This window comes from Leopardus geoffroyi, chromosome E1 (assembly GCF_018350155.1).
Source record: "Leopardus geoffroyi isolate Oge1 chromosome E1, O.geoffroyi_Oge1_pat1.0, whole genome shotgun sequence".
Taxonomy (NCBI): domain Eukaryota; kingdom Metazoa; phylum Chordata; class Mammalia; order Carnivora; family Felidae; genus Leopardus; species Leopardus geoffroyi.
The window spans coordinates 5,797,287-5,817,803 of NC_059330.1; the positions used below are offsets into that span (position 1 = coordinate 5,797,287).

A 20,517-nucleotide genomic window follows, 5' to 3' on the forward strand; every position below is an offset into this window, starting at 1 on the left:
CATTGAGAAGAATCCTGAGACGTTTTAGGAGAAATACAGAACATGTCGACTGTGGAATAGAGCAGACAGATGGGAAGAAAAGCAGGAAAATAAGGGATTGTGAACGAAAGCATCTCAAGAGGGTGTGCCGGTGACGTTGAATGATGCTGATGACTCAAACAAGGTATGGCTGGGATGTGGCCACTGAACTTTGCAGAAAGGAGTCATCGGTGATCTTGGGGAGAATGGTTTCCGTGGTGTCGTGGAAGCAGAAGTCAGACTGAATTAGAATGAGAGCAAATGGGATCAGAAAAAGGGAAAGAGACTATAAGCTACCCTTGAAAGAAGCCAAACTGTGAAATGGCAGAGAGAGAAAGGATTGCGACTTAAAGGAGACATGGGTCCCGTGAGACGGGAGAGATCGGGTGCAGTAAGATCTTCACCAGAGGTGGGAGGATGCCCGGTTTGTAAAGTAAAAGCCGCAGTTGATAAGAGAAGGTGAATTTACAGGAAAAAGAAGGAACAATTAATGAGTGGGGTACATGAGAAAGTCAGAGGAAATCTAATTCAGGTCACAGATGATGAGCTTGTCTTTGGAAAGATGGAGAGCTAGTTCCAATGTGATAGGGGTTGGGGGCAAGCATGAGTCTAGAAATGAGATCCATGGTCCATGGATCCATCCAGGCAACTGAGGTAAGGAGACAGAAACTTCAAGGAATCAGAGGAGAGGCAGAAATTAAGGAAATTCCTTCCTGATGGTCTCTATATAGACGGTGAAAGCATGAGTCACGTTCACCTGCGGAGAGTGAAGGAGTGGTAGTGAGGCAGTTTGGGGAGGGGAGTGAAGGTTTACTGAAATAGGAGTAAAAGTCAATTCAGGAAACATAATTAGTGGACAGCATTAGGAACCCAGGTGAGCTTGAAAAGGATGGATCTGTGATAACACCATTCTGAGTAGCTGTTTTTGTTCAGTCCACCCCCTTCCGAAAAGCTTTGTCTTTAGCTACTGAATTTAACCGATTTACGTTTATTAACATTATCAATAGAGTGAATTTCTTTCTACTGCCTTCATTTGTGTTTTCTATTAAACACACTTATTTGTTTTTTTCTCCCGTCTTGATTTTTCATCATTCTCATCTTTATCCTTTCCTGATTTTAAAGTTAATTTACTTTGGGGATACCTGGGTGGTTCAGTCACTTCAGTAGAGATCTGACTCTTGATCTCGGCTCAGGTCATGATCTCACATTTCATGAGATTGAGCCCCATGTGGGGCTCTGCACTGTCCATATGGAGCCTGCTTGGGATTCTCTCTCACTATCTGACCCGCCCCCCACTCATGTGCACACACTCTCTCTTGCTCTCTCTCTCTCAAAATAAACTTTAAAAAAAAGTTAATTTATTTTATTGATTAACCTTGTTTCGTTTATACATGAAAATTATATTTCATTTTATATGACTTAACAATATATGTACTGATTTAACAAAGTCTAATATAAAGGGATATATGGCCTCTCCCAAGACAATATAAGGACTTTAGAATACTTTGATCATCCTTTTCCATCTTCTGTTACTGTTTTATAATATTTTAGTTCCACCTTCTACTTCCTTTTCCTATGGTGGTCATTTTTTTTAACATTATTTATTTTCTTTTTTTTTTTAACATTTATTTATTTTCAAGAGACAGAGAGAGACACAGTGTGAGTCGGGGAGGGACAGAGAGAGAGAGGGAGACACAGAATCTGAAGCAGGCTCCAGGCTCCAAGCCATCAGTGCAGAGCCCCATGCGGGGCTCGAACCCACGAACCACGAGATCATGACCTAAGCCGAAGTCGGACGCTCAACTGACAGAGCTCCCCAGGCGCCCCTATGGTGGTCATTTTTATAGCCCTTGTTATTTAGATTAACCACATATTTAAGAAATTCTCAGATCTCATTTCCCCCTTTTGATGTGATCTTCTAATTGAGGCAAATAATTATTTCTTCAAAGGTCTGTGGATAGTAAACTTTCTTTGACATTGACTGCTTCTTCTAAAAGCTCTGGTCTTTTGCCAGATCAGAAAATTCTCAACCGTTATGCCTCCAAGTGTTGCTTCTCCCTCGTTCTCTCTGTCCTGTATCTCTGTTAAATGTATTTTGAATCTTCTCTTTCTGTCTGCCAAGTCTCACAACCTCATACATATTTTTCATCTTTTTCTTTTCTCTCTGAGCTACCTTTGTTCCAATTTCCTCAGATCTGTCTTCTAGTTTTCATCTTCTCCTTCCAGCACTGGTCCATTATTTAACCTGTGCACTGGGTTTTTCATTTAAATAACTGAATTACTTAAAAAGTCCTAGTGAGTTCATTTTTTTTCCTAGGTAATAGCTGCTCCTCTTTCTAATGTCCCGATTTTATGTTTTTCTTCAGCTCTACTGCTTTTAAACCGAAATAGTTAATGGTGAGTTATAGATTGTTCAGGGATCTTCAGCTGTTGGGATGCTAATCCTCCTGGGAATTTTGGGGGAGTAGATTCTCATTTTCCCCCTTGGTAACACTTCCTTCTGAAGTTCGTAATTGTTTATTGCAAGCTAATCTTTGAAAAGGATCGTTGTGGTTTGTTTTTTTTTTTCCTGTGAGAGTCTCAGAAATTATCATTAGTTTCACTCGTCTGGAGCATAAGGCAGGTCATACTGAGGCTTGTATTTAGTGGCCTCTTCTTTCAGACTCCCTCTCTGATGCTTGGGTCTGTTTCCTCATTTTTACCTGTGATAAGAAATTTTCTGATAATAAACTATTCCATTGAAAGAGATCCTCTTTCAACCTAGATGGATCTAGAGACTTGAATGCTGAGGGAAATGATCAGAGACAGATAAATACCCTATGATCGCACTCATATGTGGCGTTTTAAAAAATGAAACAAAAAAGAGAGACAAGCCAAGAAACAGCCTCTTGACTGTAGGGAACAAACTGACGGTCACCAGAGGGGAGGTGGGGGTGGGGGGGCAGTAGGTGATGGGGCTAACAGCACACTTATCTTGATGAGCACCGGGTGATGTATGGAAGGGTTGAGTCACTGTATTGTACACCTGAAACTAATATCACGCTCTGTGTTAACTATACGGGAATTAAGGGTTGTTTTTTTTTTTACTAAAAGAAGAGATCCTCTTCGTGAATTTACATATGAACTCTTTCATAAAAATTAAAACAAAATTCAATTTATGCTGTTTTCACTGGACTTTCACTGCCTGTAATACTGGTTTATTTTCAAGTAATATATGCATGTGTGTGTGTGTGTATGTGTGTGTATTCTCATGCTTGTGAAAGATCACCTCCTTTCTCACTGATGCTCTATTAAAAAAAAAAAACATGGGGCGCCTGGGTGGCGCAGTCGGTTGAGCGTCCGACTTCAACCAGGTCACGATCTCGCGGTCCGTGAGTTCGAGCCCCGCGTCGGGCTCTGGGCTGATGGCTCAGAGCCTGGAGCCTATTTCCGATTCTGTGTCTCCCTCTCTCTCTGCACCTCCCCCGTTCATGCTCTGTCTCTCTCTGTCCCAAAAATAAATAAACGTTGAAAAAAAAAATTAAAAAAAAAAAAAAACACACAGCAGGGGCGCCTGGGTGGCTCAGTCAGTTGAGCATCCAACTTTGGCTCAGGTCATGACCTCATGCATGGTTCATGGGTTCAAACCCCGCCTCAGGCTCTGCGTGGACAGCTCAGAGCCTGGAGCCTGCTTCAGATTCTGTGTCTCCCTCTCTCTCTGCCCACCCCCACTTCAAAAATGAATAAACATTTTTAAAAAACCCCACAGCAGCTTCCTAACCTTCTAGCTGCTATCCCCACCCACACCCACCTGCCCCACACACAGACACGGTGTGTGTGGACACAGAGAGGCCAGGCTGACGGGTTGGTGTGAACAACGGACCGCTATTTCTTTCCCTACCAGGTCCAGGAGGCCAGGGTGACGGAAGTGAAAATCAACGAGGCCCGCGAACACTACCGGCCCGCGGCCGCCCGGGCCTCCCTGCTCTACTTCATCATGAATGACCTCAGCAAGATCCACCCGATGTACCAGTTTTCTCTCAAGGTGACCTACTCCTGTGGGGTTTTGCGTAAACCTGGTCATACAGCCACCCAGCTGTCCGGGAGGGCTTACCCGCGGGCTCCGTTGGCTACGGCAGGTCTATCCGATCAAATCCGGGGGACCCGTGACGGTACCTCCAGACCCGCCTTACAGTCCTCATCTCTTTAACTGGGTCACTCAGGACTCACGGGCTATTCCCACAGGAGCAGGAGCTGTCCCAGCCTCACTCACTCAGGCGACACGGTGGGTGCTAAGCTTACTGAAGGCAAGGAAGAGAACCAAGAAATATCAGAAGTGGCCCCCCACTGCCCCCCAAAAGAGCTTAAAATACGATAGGGACGATCACAGGTGTGCGTGTCTTTCATAGGGGTTAAAGACCAAGGAATGGCGTCAGTCCAGCCTCGAATTAGTTTCCTCGCTACCCTAAGTTCCTCCAGGCGACTGCTTTATGGTTGCCGAAATATTTCTAACACCAAAGGTGTTAGCACATTGTAAGTGCTGACTGCTCTTAACTTACTCATGAAAAAATAAAGCCCTATAAATTTTAAGTGAATCGATGAAAGTCTATCTTTCTCCCGTGGGGTATGCACAGTTGAAGACGCATTAGGGATAGTGCAGCATTTCTGAACAACCTCTGTGGTTCGACCTAACAGACAGAGGATGGACACACACACACACACACACACACACACACACACACTTACACAGTCAGAGCTTACACCTCATTCTGCGAAGGGGAACACTTGATGGAGGTCAAGGTGTGGGGACGGAGGTGAGCAGGTGAGAAATCAGGAGGTCTCCAGTCCCTGGGGCTCATTCAATGGCGGATGGCATTGTACCGTTTCCGGGTCCCCTTCCCTCAACTCAGAGTCTCTGCAGACGAAAGGAATCGTGTTTATATTTTATGTGCTTAAAAGCAATCTAATGCTTGGCCTCGTATTCAGGTCAAAGCAAACGATGAAAGAATTACGAGATGTTTTAAGACAGCGTAAGAGTTAGCATGGTAAGCAGAATAGCTATAAGAGGGCTCCCCAGTTCTGAGAGTGGCTGAAAAGAAATCAAATGAAACCCAAGAAAAGATGTGTTCAGAAACATGGGGGAAGTTGTTTTGCAGCAATAACACCCTGATCGAGGCTTGTGTTGTCATAGAAGCACTGTTTTTTTTTGGGGGGCGGGGGGAGGCATTTGGCCCCCATACTGTTATTAAGACTTGCCAACCAGCTTGATCATCAAGAGCAGATTTAAATGCTTAATGATAAGAAGGTGAAGGGTCTTCAGAGGGACCGAAACAACAGTATACTTAGAAACCTTGTGCGATGGGAAGAAAAACCAATCCCTGGGGTCTCCACGGTCTTGGCTTTTGTCTGAGGTTGGGTTTTACGGTCGCTGTTCCGGCCACAGATCCCTGTTTCCCAAATGGCTCTGAGCAGGAATATGTCCAAATGTGTCTCTTGGCTTTTACACACCCAGACACTCTTCGAGAGCCAGTTTTGAAAAAGCTGGGGAGCTCGTACCAAGGTTAAGATGGAACGGGGGTGCGTTGTCATTTTTCTCCAGAACTCAGCCAAAGGCTAAGAGAGGGTTAATGAGGCTTCACTGGCCGAGGGCCAGGGGGTCCTGAGAAAGATAAGACCGCTGGCTGGAAGGCCTATGTCCCTCTGTTTTGTGTCTTCTGTGCAGGGGGACAGCTGGAGGAGGGACCTTGCTCAGAGAGGTGGGGAAGGGAAGAATCAGACAGAAGCAAAGAGCACAGAGCTCTGATCTCAACCCGAAGGCCTGTTGACCTATTTTCAGAGGGCTTTTCACCCTCCTTGGTGGTGAAGATCCAAGAGTCAGGACAACCACTAATCCAGATGCCTGGCTTCCCGTGAAAGTGTGTTGGATTTCAGTACTGAGCCCCCATTCCTTCCACACAGTAGAAGTTGGCTGGAGCTAAGGGGATGGATGGCTCCTCCAGGATCAGCTTCTGCCTCCCTCTGGCCACGTTCCTTCCCCTCGTCCCCATTTGGTCTTACACACCTGGCCCCTGGGGCATCTGAGTTTGAGACCCTCGGTCTGGAGCCTCTCTCATGCTTTGCCCAAGCTCTTTAGGGCACTAGTGGGACACAGTCATTCATTAACAGATCTTTTGAATGCCTATCATACGTGAAGAGCTGGGCTGGATTCTGGGTTGCTAAGGACTGACTTCCATCCCCAGTGTGCCCACAATCTGGTAGAAAGGACAAGATGAAACATATATTTTTTAATTTTTAAATGTTTTTATTTACTTTTGAGAGAGAGAGAGAGAGAGAGAGAGAGCGCAAGCGGGGGAGGGGCAGAGACAGGGAGACACAGAATCCAAAGCAGTCTCCAGGCTCCGAGCTGTCAGCAAAACCCCGACATGGGGCTCAAACGCACAAACCATGAGATCATGACCTGAGCCGAAGTCGGACGCTTAACTGACTGAGCCACCCAGGCGCCCCCAAGGTGAAACCTATCTAAGGCGCAAGGCCATGGACAGGGCCCCTAGAAGAGTGACAGGGTGGTTAGAGCCAGCCATGAGACCGTGTGCGCAACAGATGACCTCCAGGAGGGGGTCGTACAAGCAGAGGTCAGCCCAGCGCTGGCTTCCTCCTGGAAGTCAGGAGGATGGGAGTCCCCTTTAGGATGGAACGGAAAAGGGAGCCCAAATGAGCTGAATGTAAAGAAAATGCTAAGCGTACCTAAGTCTTTGCATTTTCTTTAGGTCTTTTTCCTGACTCGTGAACCACCTTGTCTAAACTTAGTAGCTGGAGATTCTTTACTGATCACTATCATTTCAATAAAGATAGTTTTAGGGAAAAGAAGGCACAGTAATGCCCTGGGGAAAGCTACACACTCAGTCTCTGCAGACTCACTCACCAGTATAAGTTTTCCAGATTTCTCTGTGTGGACCTGGGGGACATGACCCACCTCCACTGAGCTAATCTCCAGCCTACCAGGTGTGGGCACACATCACCGTGGATTGGGTTGAAGGCAGTCAGAAGATTTTGCTAGGATCATCAAAACTGAATGAAGAAGGGAGTCTTCAAGGGTTTCCTTAACAAGAAACACCATGGAACTTTGAAAAATAGGAGGTCCTATTCCCCCCCCCCCCATTTTGCAACTGAGGAAATCTTGAGATGCAAATTTTATATGGTTTCCACTGAGGTTTAAATACCTGGTGTTGGAAAGACCCAAGACTCCTTTTTTTTTCTTCTTCTTTTTTTTGAAGCCACCAAAGGGCAATAGAGTAAAGACTGGAAATCTGCATAGCCACGCATTGGAAAGGCCTGATTATATCTTGATTTTTATTTTCTTTAATGACTCATTCTATGCATATCACAAAGTGCAGCATTCCTAATATTGATTTGTATAAATGCTGTATACGTGTAAACCACGAAAAATTGATTCATATCATTTGTATTTCATAAGAGACTCTTGATGTTCAGAAGACATAGCCAAAGTAGGCCTTGCACCCTGCTCGCTGATTCAGGAAGGGTCTATGAAGAAATAAAGGGTGTGTAAAAGGATTCTCCAAATGACTGCAGACTTAATAGGAAGAAAAACAGCACATGAGATTCTGATCATTACCAAAAGGAAAAATAATTAATTTTCAAATATTCTGAGTACCTATTATGTACAAGAGTCTCTTTAAGACAACAGATTTGTCCAACCCATTTTGGTTCTACCATCAGGAATTCTGGAATTTACTGGATAGTATCACTAATCCCAGCTGGTTATTGTTGACCGTGCCTACCCATTTGTGGGGGTGGTTATCCAACAGAACTTACTGGATCTAATTTAATTAGTTTGGTTCCTGGGTAGTCACTTTTCACTGGTCAGAACTGTAGGCTCTTGTGTGTATGCCTCATAGCTTTGCCCACATCATGGCAATGTAACAATTCATACGAGCAAACTAAGAAAAGAGCTAATAGAATGTTGTCTTGTTGCCACGGTCCCTTCTTTTTTTAAAAAAAAAATTTTTTTTTTAACGTTTATTTATTTTTGAGACAGAGAGAGACAGAGCATGAACGGGGGAGGGTCAGAGAGAGAGGGAGACACAGAATCTGAAACAGGCTCCAGGCTCTGAGCCATCAGCCCAGAGCCTGACGCGGGGCTCGAACTCATGGACCGCGAGATCGTGACCTGGCTGAAGTCGGACGCTTAACCGACTGAGCCACCCAGGCGCCCCAACCACGGTCCCTTCTTGGCAGGATATGCTGGGAAAACATTTCTGAGGCTGGCAAATTACAGTATTCTTCACAGGTGAGTCTACTAGTTACGTATACAGAGAGCTGTGTAAATTACCAGTGTCCAACCTCCTGCCCCCAGGCCTTCAGCATCGTCTTCCAGAAGGCTGTGGAGAAGGCTGCTCCAGACGAGAGCCTCAAGGCGCGTGTGACCAATCTGATAGACAGCATCACCTTCTCCGTATACCAGTACACCACACGTGGGCTCTTCGAGTGTGATAAGCTGACCTACCTTGCCCAGCTTACCTTTCAGGTAAAAGTAGAATCAAGAAGTTTCCAGAAAACACGTCATTTTCCAGTGCCCAACCAGCAGGTGTAAAGAAAGTTTGCTCTTTTCACTTCGCTTCCCATAGAATGTGAAGACTATTAGGCTCTACGCAGAGGCATCGGACAAGAAGGTCCAATATGGCGCGTGCATGCTGCCTCACCATTGTCACACTCATGGCAAACATGCCTAATCAACCGTTGTACTCGTTTACCTTGGATGACCTAGGATCCTCCTCAACACTGTCCTCCAGCAGGCCACTAGCCATCAACCCAAGCTGATACTAAAAATGGAACTCAATGGCCATACCAATAACTAGATACTTTTGAGATGCTAGAAGAAATGTAGAGCATCCCTCATTATTTACTTACCTCTAGGGATGTGACTTTCATGCCCCAACCTTCCCTCAGAATAAAAAATTGCAAATGTCGGGGCGCCTGGGTGGCTCGATCGGTTAAGCGTCGACTTCGGCTCAGGTCATGATCTCACAGTTTGTGAGTTCAAGCCCCGCATCGGGCTCTGTGCTGACAGCTCAGAGCCTGGAGCCTGCTTCACATTCTGTGTCTCCCTCTCTCTCTGCCCCTTCCCTGCTCATGCTCTGTCTCTCTCTGTCTCAAAAATAAATAAACATTAAAAAAAATTTTTTAAAGAAATTGCAAATGTCTTTCCATAGCCATAGCAGATTTGGCCTTGAAAAGGTCCTTAAGAACTCTGATTCTCAAGGGCTTGGGGGGCATCAGGGACTTCCAGTGTTAATAAGAAAACCTTGTCTTCCACTTACTCTCAACATCAAAAAGCCACGAGAATTTATTTCCTCGCACTTATCCCTCTAATCATTTAGGTTTGGGAATTTTTTCCGTAGGTTAACTGGGAACACGCTTAGATTATCTCGAAGGCCTCTTCCAATTCTAAATACCAGATATGCTACGATGACTTCTGGGCTGACTCTGTTTGCATGTTCCAAAGCCTGAATCCACGGGGGAGTGTTAGGGTGGCTCGTCCCTGTCACCCTCTGTATTCCCTCTCCAGCCCAGAAGCATGTGGTGTCATCAGAAGAACTTGGGGCACCTGGCTGGCTCAGTCAGTGGAATGTGTGACTCTTGATCTTGGGGTCATGAGTTTGAGCCCCACATTGGGTGTAGAGATTACTTCAAAAACTGAAAGGGGCACCTGGGTGGCTCAGTCAGTTGAGCGTCCAACTCTTGATTTCGGCTCAGGTCATGATCTCACGGTCACAAGATCAAGACCTGTGTCAGGCTCTGTGCTGACAGCATGGAGCCTGCTCGGGATTCTCTCTCTTCCTCTCTCTCTGCCTCTCCCCTGCTCACACTCGCTCTCTTGCTCTCTCTCGCTCAAAAAAAAAAAAAAAAAAAAACAAAGGAGGAGGAGAAAGAGAAGAATAAAAAGGTTTCATCACAATAATCCCACTGCCCTGCTTGCTGGTCACTCCCCTATTCTGGAACCCCTTTAGCATTATTGACTCATTCATGCATTTCTCTCTTGCATGTGTCCATATGTGACTTTGACATCCTCCTCAGGCATGTCACTTATATGTGTCATCTTCTCAGATCGCAGAGATGTGCTCCATGGCATTTAGAACGGATAGACAGAACGCTTGCTAATCAAGGTACCTGGTCACTCACTGTGTGCATTTATGTCACCCTGATGTTGGTGGGTGAACATACACATACGCAGAAGTGATTTGCGCAGATAACCCACTTTCTTTCGCTCCACCCTCTTGAACGTTTATTTTTGTTTATTTTGAGAGAGCGAGCAGGGGAGGGATAGAAAGACAGGGAGCGAGAGAATCCCCAGCAGGCTTCGCGCTGCCCGCACAGAGCCCCATGCGGGACTCGAACCCACAAACCGTGAGATCATGACCTGAGCCGAGTTAGAGAGTCAGACGCTTAACCGACTGACCCCCCCCCCACCCCAGGTGCCCCACACTCCACCCTCTTTAAAACAACCAACACTGATGAGCATGCTCTAGGATTCAAAGCAGCGATGATTACACTGAGTGCGAACCCCCAGATCTCCAGAACCCTGTGACCAGCACCCCTAAAGCATCGTGGTATCATTCTTCTGCCTTGCAGATCCTCCTCACAAACGGGGAAGTGAGTGTGGCCACGCTAGATTTCCTGCTTCGATCTCCGGGGCAGACGGGCGTCACCAGTCCTGTGGGCTTCCTCTCCCATCAGGCCTGGGGTGGCATAAAGGTCAGTAGAAAAGACCCCTTGAAAAAAGTCAAGTTCTCAGCTCTTGGAGTTTCTCCCCTGACACTTGTCCCCATGAAGTCGGCACGGCGCTCCTTGGGGGTTAAACACGGGTGCGTGCCTTCACCTGGCCCCCCACAGCAGAGCTCACCCTTCCCGGGCCTGCTGGGAAGGCTGTCAGTGGAACAGGTGCACGCTGGTTCAGGGCTCTGCCCTCAGGATGTGGGGTGACAGGAAGATCCGGGAACTTCCCTGCCTCAGCCGAGCTGCCTTTCACCTGCCGGCACTGAGGGCTGGACCGCGGGCTCCTCCGTGGGGCCCTCAGGCCGTGTGGGGGTGCTCCAACAGGGCTCCCAGGAACCAGACACCTGCCAGGGCTCTGTTCAGGCACATCCATGCGGGTCCTAACTCAGTGGGGGATGCATCCCAGGCTGGGATTCCTACCGGTTCATAATAGCTCACATTTATTGAGCACCTGAGAAATGCATTTTCTTCTCACGTTCACCCCGAACATCGATGTTCTTTATTCGCCTTTAACGCAAAGCATGTTTTCTTTCCATGTTACGCAGCTGAGTGTGGTTGGGATTCTATGAACGTTATTCCACGAAAAGATCACAAAGTATAAGCTCCTTGCTGTAGGGACCGTGCCTGCATTGATGTGACACGATGGGTGTGCGATATGATGCCGAGCAGTGACATTGACTGAGCAGTTCCCCCCTGCAGGGTCTGGGCCACCATCCACGTAGGCAGCCGTCGGGTCCACACCTGGATGCTTACACACAGCAGGTGCTGGTGCTTTGGGGACACTGGCATCTACACGAAATTAATCCTCTTTTGTTTGTTGCATTTTATACACAGTTCATAGAACAAAGGACTCTCAAGTGACGGGAGTGGTTCTCTTGCTCTTTACATTTTTTATTAAGTTTTTTAAAATGTTGAGATGATACGAATTCACATGCAATTATAAGAAATAATAGAAATATCCTTCATAGCCTGCATCCCTCTGTGGTAACATCTTGCATTCCTATCTTGAAACATACACCCAGGAAATTTCCATTGATACGATCCACTAATCTGAGTCTGATCTCACTAATTTTTTATGCATTTGTGTGTGTGTGTGTGTGTGTGTGTGCGCGCGCGCGCGCGTGTGTTTCACATGTGAAGATTCACCCCGGTCAAGGTACAGAACCCCGGTCAAGGTACCACCAAGGTACCACCACCCCGGTCAAGGTACAGAAAATTCCATCACTGTAGGGACCCCTATGCTGCCCTTTATGACCACAACAACCTGATCCCTCCCCTAGTGCCTCATGCATGGCAACCACTAATCTGTTCTCCACTTGTACAATTTTGTCCTCCCAAGGACGTTATGTAAATGGAATCCTACAGTATGTAACCTTGGCGGACTGGCTTGTTCACGGAGCATAATTCCCCTGAGAGCCATCCAAGTGGATTCATTTTATAACAGAAGCCCAGAACTTAATATTTATACACACGCTCTCCTCTTCGAAGGAACCATCTTAGGAAATTCGAGGCTAATTTCACTCATGCTGCCTTTGCCCAAAAAATTTTTCTAACTTCTTTTTCAGAGTCCACAGGTATTCTTTGAATCATCTTTAGGGCTGTATCTAAATCAGGATTCATCAAAGTTTTTCTGTACAGGGTCGCACAGCAAATATTTATGGTTTGAGGGCCAGACTCAGTCACAACTACTCAGCTCTGCCAAAGTCACACGCAATGTGTAAATAAGTGGAAATGGCTGAGTGCCAATAAAACTTTATTTACAAAGGCAGGCGGTGGCCCAGATTGGGTCTGCAAGTATAGTCTGCTGATCCCTGACCTAAACAGCAAAGGTGTGAGTGATTTTCATTTATTAACTGCATTTGTCATTCTGGATCCTGTCTGGCAGCTAAGAAGAGGAATAATATACTGGAAAAGAAGTAATGAAGAACTCCATTCACAACAATAACCAAAATAACAAAGTTCCAAGATTTCTAAGAAAAATCATAACAAATGCAGAGATTTGTGGAGAAAAACCTAGGGTAGCCAAAATACCATTTGCATAGGTAGTTATTATAAAAACTATTCATGAAATATTTTTTGTTTTTCTATCAAGTCATTGAATTCTGGTGTGTAGTTTTTACACGTACAGCTCATTCTTTTTTTTTCTTTAATCTTTATTTTTGAGAGAGAGAAAGAGAGAAAAAAAGAGCATGAGCAGGGGAGGGACAAACAGAGAGGGAGACACAGAATTTGAAGTGGGCTCCAGGCTCTGAGCTGTCAGCACAGAGCATGATGCAGGGCTCGAACTCACAGACCGCAAGATCATGACCTGAGCCAAAGTCGGACACTTAACCGACTGAGCCACTCAGGAGCCCCACGTACAGCTCATTTCAACTCAGATGTTAACTTTTCATCACAAGCACTGGATACGTATTTAGAGTTCATAAAACTTAGATTTACAATATTGACCTAAGTTGTTCAGAACGTACTTAAAAGTTTTCCAAATTACTAAAGCCAAGTTCCAGCTTCTAAACTTAAATTTAAAAATAATTAAAATTGGGGCAACTGGAATAGCCCAGCAGGAAAAGCATGAGACTTTTGATCTCAGGGTCATGAGTTCGAGCCCTACATTGGGTGTAAAGTTTACTTAAGTAAATAAACTTAAAAAAAAATAACAATAATTAAAATTAAGTGCGATTAAAAATGCAATTCCTCAATCACATGAGCCACATTTCATTGGCTCACTGACTACCTTGATGGACAGTGTGGCCCCAGGGCTGAGAATACCCACTCATAGTCTGCTGCCCTTATGGAGGGAATAAATCCTGGAAATCAGTTCCGAATGAGCCCATTTGCAGAACCGGAGTAATGATGGACTGTTTAACACAGGCTCTGGAGCCAGACATTCCTGGGTTCAAGTTCTAGTTGGAGTGTGTGTGGCCTCTGGCACATGATCTCATTCCTCTGAACCTTTCTTTCCTTATCTGCAAAATGGCTATTATAATACCCACCTCCTAGGGCTCCGTTGAACAGATAGTAAATGTTCAGTAAACGGAAAGTACTTGTGATTATAGTTATGGTTATGGCCATGGCATTAGTTTCCTAGAGCTGCTATCACAAAGTACTACAGCCTGGGTCCTCTCGCAGTTCTGGAATCTGGAAGTCTGGAATTAAAATGTCAGCGGCGTCATGGTCCCTCCAGAGTCTCTAGGAGAGGATCCTTCTTTGCCTTTTCCAGCTTCCAGTGGCTCTGGGTATTCCTTGGCTTGTGGCGGCCTCAGTCCATCCCCACGGCCTTCACATGTCATCTTCCCTCTGTGTGTCTTGACATCTTCTGTCCTAAGAACACCAGTCGAACTGGGTTAGGGCCCACCCTGGTGACCTCATCTCATTTTGATCACACCTGCAAAGACCCTACCTCCAACTATAAGGTCACACACAAGTCTGGGAAGTTAGCCCTTCGGCCCATCTTTCTGGGGAACACAGCTCACCCCATAATAGTTATGATTATTAATTACCCGGCTGTGGGGTGTATATATTGCTGTGGTTGATGGGCATCGTGCCTGATGGAACTTGTCCACTGAAGGTGAAACCTTGAGGAATTGTGAGTCTGGAATTCCAGTCCAGCTTGCCTTTCCCTGTGCTACGCCACAAAGCCCTCCGCAGCAAAAGTCATAAAGAATAAATGATTCAAAAGCACACCCTACCACTTTCACTTGACGTTACTCAACTCGAAAGCTCCTGTGCCACCCAGTTCCGTTTCTCTTTCCACAAGACGGATTGTTTGCTCCGCTTCGCTTCTCCGTTTGGTTGTGTGGGCTAAGCTCGTCTGGCTGGTCAAAGCCTTTTACAAATGAGCGCTTAGCTTTCTCTCTCGTTCTCTGAGTTGCGTTAGGTAGGGCAGCAAAAGGCCACCCCCGTCCCGCTCAAGCACGGAGCGGGATGTCAGCAGGTGGAACAAAATATGATGCATAGTACACATCACCAAAGCCTTTGATCAACGCTCCTTTTAAGCGTTGGGTTGAATGTTAGCCTGAAGACATAAATACAACTGCATAGGATATGACTTACCAAACAAAAGTTTTTAATTCTATCTGATGAGGAAGGTTGCTTGCCTTGTTTCCCCAGAAGCACTAATAATCAGGTAATGAGCGAACTCTTTGAGATAAAAGACTCCTTTTATGATTATCCTTTGTGAGGATGTTTTAAGTCTCACCAAATGCTGAGCCGGAAGGTAATGGCACGTCCCTTTCTCCATTATAAAATCTCTTCGATGATGCACGCCTTTGTCAGAGTCTGAAAGGACCTCTCCCTTCCACTCTGGACGCCAATTTGCACAGTTGTATTTTGCTGCACAGCCCAATGTAATTAGGTTAATTAGTCATTTCCATTTAGCTTATTAGAAGGCTAGAAATCCCTTTGCCTCATTTGGAAGATTAAATGTTGCAATTGTGCTCAACCCAGAGCCTCAAGAAAGCGTGTTTCAGACCCAGTCACGGCAGCTGGGAACGCTGATCAGGGCATAATGTGCTCAGTTTTGTGGTATCGCCCGAGGGGGTAACGGGCCCGCAGAAGGGTTAATGGTGATGCCAGCTGGGAGCAGGGGTGAAGTTGTAAGAAGATGGGAGTCGGTTCCTCAGCCCAGAGAGAAGTAATTACAGTAGCAGCAGCTTTTTGCAGCCTGTCAAGAGCCCTCCTGCTGGCGGCCCAGATGTCAAACTTTATTAATTGAGCACTTGCTAAGCGCCAGGCAGCCTGCTAGTTCCAAGGCTTTCGGAGACGCCTAAGAAAGTCCTTGCCCGCAGGGAACTCACAGTCTTGCGGGAGTGACAGGCAAGTAAGCCAGGTGGGGGGATTCAGTAACTGTAGGAACCCCAAGGAAGCAGCAGGGAGGGTGTTACCATCTTCAAAGCACTCGTTTCTACATTAGAATGTGAGCAACGGGGACTGGGATTGCTTGGCCTCGTTATCCAAGTGGGAAAATGAAAGCCCACAGTCTCTGAGTCACAAGAGGCTTGTGGGGCGGTGGTGCTGGGACCAGGTGCTACACACCACTCCCCCCGGCCCCCACCTCTCAATAGAGTGACATGCACCCCCTGCTTAGTGGCCAAGGTCAAGTGGGGCGGAGGGGGGGGGGGACACAGAGCCCATGTGAAAGGGCACGTGAAGACAGGACCTGTGTTCGTCCACATGGGAAATGAGACTCGGCGAGCCCAGACTAAGGGTCTATGTCCTTCTCTAGCTTCACCTGCCCCGGGTCACCCGTAAGACCCCTCTCCTGCTGGCACACTGCTTTCTGACAGGCCCCCCCTCCCCTTTCCAGACTTTGACTCTCGTTGACCCCACCCCATTAAATGCCCTTCCCTTTTCTCTCCCTCCATCTCTGCCCAACAGAATTCTACTTACATCCAAAGGCCTCCCTCATCTGTCCTTTCTCCTTAACTTAGGACTGCAAGTTCCTTGAAGGCGTGTGTCCTTTTTTTTTTTTTTTTTTTTTACCTTTGTACCCCCAAGTGCCTGGCATGAAGCATTCAATAAATGTTGAATGGATGGATGGATGGGCGAACAGATGAATTCAAATAGCAAGAAGGTCTTGGGATACTTAAAATTCATGGCATTGTGGTAGATGCTTTGGACATACTCTACCTTTTAATCTCATGGAAGAGACCAAATGTATAAGCAGAGTCAAGTAATAATGGAAAGAATTGCAGAAAAGTGTCCAAGTGACTAATGTTCATGTGGGCATTCTCAAGGAATGGGATGGGATGAACCACCACCCAAAATTTGGTTTTGACATCAAGACTGATGATGCCACGCACATACCAAGAAAGTATTAAAAAATGTATTACTCACATGGCATCTGGGTGGCTCAGTCGGTTAAGCATCCAACTTCGGCTCAGGTCATGATCTTACGGTCTGTGGGTTCGAGCCCCACATCGGGCTCTGTGCTGACAGCTCAGAGCCCAGAGCCTGCTTCGGATTCTGTGTCTCCCTCTCTCTCTGCTCCTCCCCCGCTCACGCACTTGCTTTCTCTCTCTCTCTCAAAAATGAATAAACGTTAAAAACCAAATTTGAAAATGGCTTGAGAGAGCCAAGGAAGGAGACCACTTTGGTTTTTGGGTTTTTTGTTTTATTTATTATTATTATTATTATTATTATTATTATTATTATTTTAGTAGTTTAAGGTTGGGGCAGGGGTGAGTATTTCTGTATGTGAGCAGGGGTTTACAGGGTTCGGCTTCCCTCCAGCACCCGAGGAGGGAGTACCAAGACTTACTTATCAGCTTGCCTGGATGTGGAGGAGAAGAAAGTGTGGGGTGGTGGCAGGGAGTGGATAAGGCTTTAAAGCTGTCAGCTACCAAACATCTGAACCTTGAATCAGACCCTTTGTTAAAGATTTCAACACTGAGTAGTTCCAAGTAGCCCACGCAAGAAGGATGGGAAGGCTCTGTGCTTCTCTGTGAGAGAGAAGGTACCTGAGAGAGGTTGCTGATTATGACCAGGACTGTAACAACCTGTAGGATCTTACCACATGCTCATCGTGACCAGCACAAGAAAAGGAAGGAGTGGAATTTGGGGGAGGAGAGATCAAGGATCTCTCGCATGGTGAAAGTAGCGTAGACAAAGAGTTGAGTTGGGAATGAGTCCGGCACAGTTCCAGGGTTGGGCACTGATACTCTTGGACAGAGTAGGAGGGAAGAAGGACACCCGGTTCCCCGGGTGTTTCGGAAGGAAACGCTAGATGAAAACGTTTGATTACTAAGTTGCGTATTTGGACTTAGTCCTCATTGGAAGCAGGCAACTCATGGAAATTTCAGTGTTGGCATTCACACAAAGTCAGTATCTAGAGGCACCTTGAGAGAGAACTTGAGTTGCCAGCAGAATGAGTATTGAGATAAAAGGAAGGAGTCAGAGACTTGAAATGTCTGGGCTCCGTGAACAGAAAAGTCATGGTATCTTTTCTTGTCCCTCTTCCCAATCAATACCCTGCAGGAAGGTGCAGTTCAATGTGCTACTGATAATAATCCAAACACTTTATTTGCTAACCCTTGTACACTATTAGTACAGTTTGCTGAGGCAACTTGATCAAAACACCTCCTTTTCCTTGAGCTTACCTGGGGGGAAGATCCAAGATTCCAGACACGAGTATGAACAAGACAGAATTACGTCTATACTCGTATCTCGTTCCTTGACACCTTCCCCCTGCCCCCAACACAATGAAAACTATAGCTTTCTGGAGAAACTGTATTTCACAGCAAGATTCTCCAAAATGTCACAGGCACTTTCATCAATGGAAGAATTCTGTAATCTGGATCGAGACATTGAGGGATCGGCCAAGAGTTGGAAGAAGTTTGTGGAATCGGAATGTCCTGAGAAGGAGAAGTTTCCACAGGAGTGGAAGGACAAGACAGGCCTGCAGCGCCTCTGTATGATGAGAGTCATGCGGCCTGACCGGATGACCTATGCCATACGGTACGGGACAGGGGACAGTGGGGAGCCCCAGGCTGGGCGTGGGGCAGTCTTGACGTGGCCAGATTGGCAGAGCTGAGCACAAAGGTCATGTGTTTCTAGTCACAGGGGTCTTGGTACAAACATCCAAAATCCAGTAAGGCCTGTTGCCCTGTGTCAGCCATGCATTTTCTTAATAGCTAAGTGGACAACTTGGAAAGAGGTGAGCCCATCCATATCAGCGTTGAGAAGGCTGCTGGTCACATCTGTTGTGCTGGGAGATGATGGTACCCAGAGAAGAGCTGGAAGGATCACCCATAGCAGGAAGAACGTCTCTCTGGCCGCAAAGAAGGGAGACAGCGATATTTGTGCCTTTAGCTGAGGTGGTAGGATGATGGTGGAAAATTGAGAACCGTGTCTAATGACGTCTGTGTTCGTCAGTTGAGTCTGTGGGCGAGAGGAGGTGGCAGGGTTAGAGATTTGAGAAGGGCGCAGAGTTTGAAATAGAATCTGTGACAAGTGGGAGAGAAGACCCACCAGGGAAACCCAAAGAATTCTGAGCAGCATTGAGAGCCCACCTAGTTAAGATCATGTATTTACAATGGCACCTGTCATCATCAATGGTTCCCTGTGGCAACGTCCAACCACCCAGGTGTAGATTCAGAGTTAAGTTAGTCTGGAGCACAGCCTGGGGCTGGGTGGTGGGAACGGGAATTCTTGAGGTGGGCAGTAATCGTATTGGTATGATGAACGTGTTCTAATTCTGGATTATGGTGAAGGCTGTACAATTCAGTAAACTTATTAACAATTATTGAATACTACACTTAAAATAGACAAATGTTATGCTATCAATTATACCCCAAGACGTTTTTTAGTTTTTTTCAAGGTTATAGGCCGTGGAGTCTACACTGGATAGGAAAGAGGAGAAGAGCGTAAGGGGATGGTTAAGAAACAAAACAGAGAAGCCACAGTGCTGAAAATCCTCCATTTGTCGTGGCACCAACACGAGGAAGGAACAGGTGGAATAAGGGTCAGTTGCTAAATCGCTGACGGAAGGTTTTCGGCAGAGAGTGGAATGTTTCCATTGAAGGTTTCAGATGTAGACAAAGTCCTTCAGTAATGGCAGGATAAAATGTGGCCACAAAACCAGGTGGCTGAATTGAGGAAAAAACGAAGACAGAGGAACTGGACGATTATCCATGTGGATGTTGATGTCACTCAGGCTGGTGGAGAGAAGGTCCGTGAGCCAAGTGTTCAGGGAAGGGGTAGAGCGACAAGTGGAACAGTAAATGACGTCAATGTGCAGGGGACATGGCGATGCAGTATGGGGAATGGAGAGTCCACGGAGCCACAAGAATGGAGAAGTCATGGTTTGCAAAGAGTAACCATCAGTGAGGAGAACCATGATCCCACCTTACCGTCCTGAGATATAGGTCAGAGGTAGGAGAATGAACCCCACTGTGGAGACTACAAGGAAGCAGTGTCCTTGGGGAAGAGTTAAGGCCAAGAGTTGGGCCAGATGGTCAACCAAGTGGTTGTAGCTGAAAGGTTTGTTCGGCAGAAGACAGGGCAGTGTGGAAAGGAACATTGACAAGTGGAGTAGGATGAAAGGAAACAGACATTGATAGAGTATGACAGCACAGGAAAGCAGAGGGCCTTGCATCTTGAGCTGAGATAGAGGACCGAGACAGAAGACCACGGGGATATGGAGTGTGGGGGGTCCAGCTGCCTGCAAGCTTTCTGAAAGCATTGATCTTGGTGGCCTTCCAATGGATGGTGGTGATGTCACGGGACATCCAAGCTTCACAGAGAAGGTGACAGTGGCCTGGATGTATGAGGATTCAGAAAGAGCCCTGATCTAGGACAGCGGGCCAGCCATGGTTGTGCATGTTGACTTAACAATGAGGCACCTGGAAGTTGGTCTCACCTCTGTGACTACCACGCCCATGACCTTGAGTGCATCCTTCCATGTCTATACGCCTCCATTTCTCAAGTGTTTGCTATTTTGTGACTGACATACACATGCACTTCTTTTCTGGCAGAGATTTTGTTGAAGAGAAGTTGGGAAGCAAGTACGTGGCGGGAAGAACGCCAGACTTTGCGGCCTCGTTTGAGGAATCAGGACCAGCCACACCCATGTTTTTTATCCTGTCTCCAGGCGTGGACCCCCTGAAAGATGTGGAAAATCACGGTGAGAAAAACTCATCTTAGGGGTGCCTGGGTGGCTCAGTCACTTAAGTGTCCAACTTCAGCTCAGGTCATGATCTTGTGGTTCATGAGTTCAATCCCCGCATCAGG

General features: G+C 46.4%; 1 protein-coding gene across 1 annotated transcript in view; it reads left to right on the forward strand.

Moving 5' to 3' along the window:
• DNAH9 (dynein axonemal heavy chain 9) overlaps nt 1-20,517 on the forward strand; it is a 339,411-nt gene that overhangs the window by 260,559 nt on the left and 58,335 nt on the right. Inside the window, exons 57-61 of the mRNA XM_045487400.1 lie at nt 3,902-4,042; nt 8,372-8,542; nt 10,648-10,770; nt 18,050-18,243; nt 20,262-20,410. Coding sequence (XP_045343356.1) covers nt 3,902-4,042; nt 8,372-8,542; nt 10,648-10,770; nt 18,050-18,243; nt 20,262-20,410 — 778 coding nt within the window. The remainder of the gene's footprint in view (nt 1-3,901; nt 4,043-8,371; nt 8,543-10,647; nt 10,771-18,049; nt 18,244-20,261; nt 20,411-20,517) is intronic.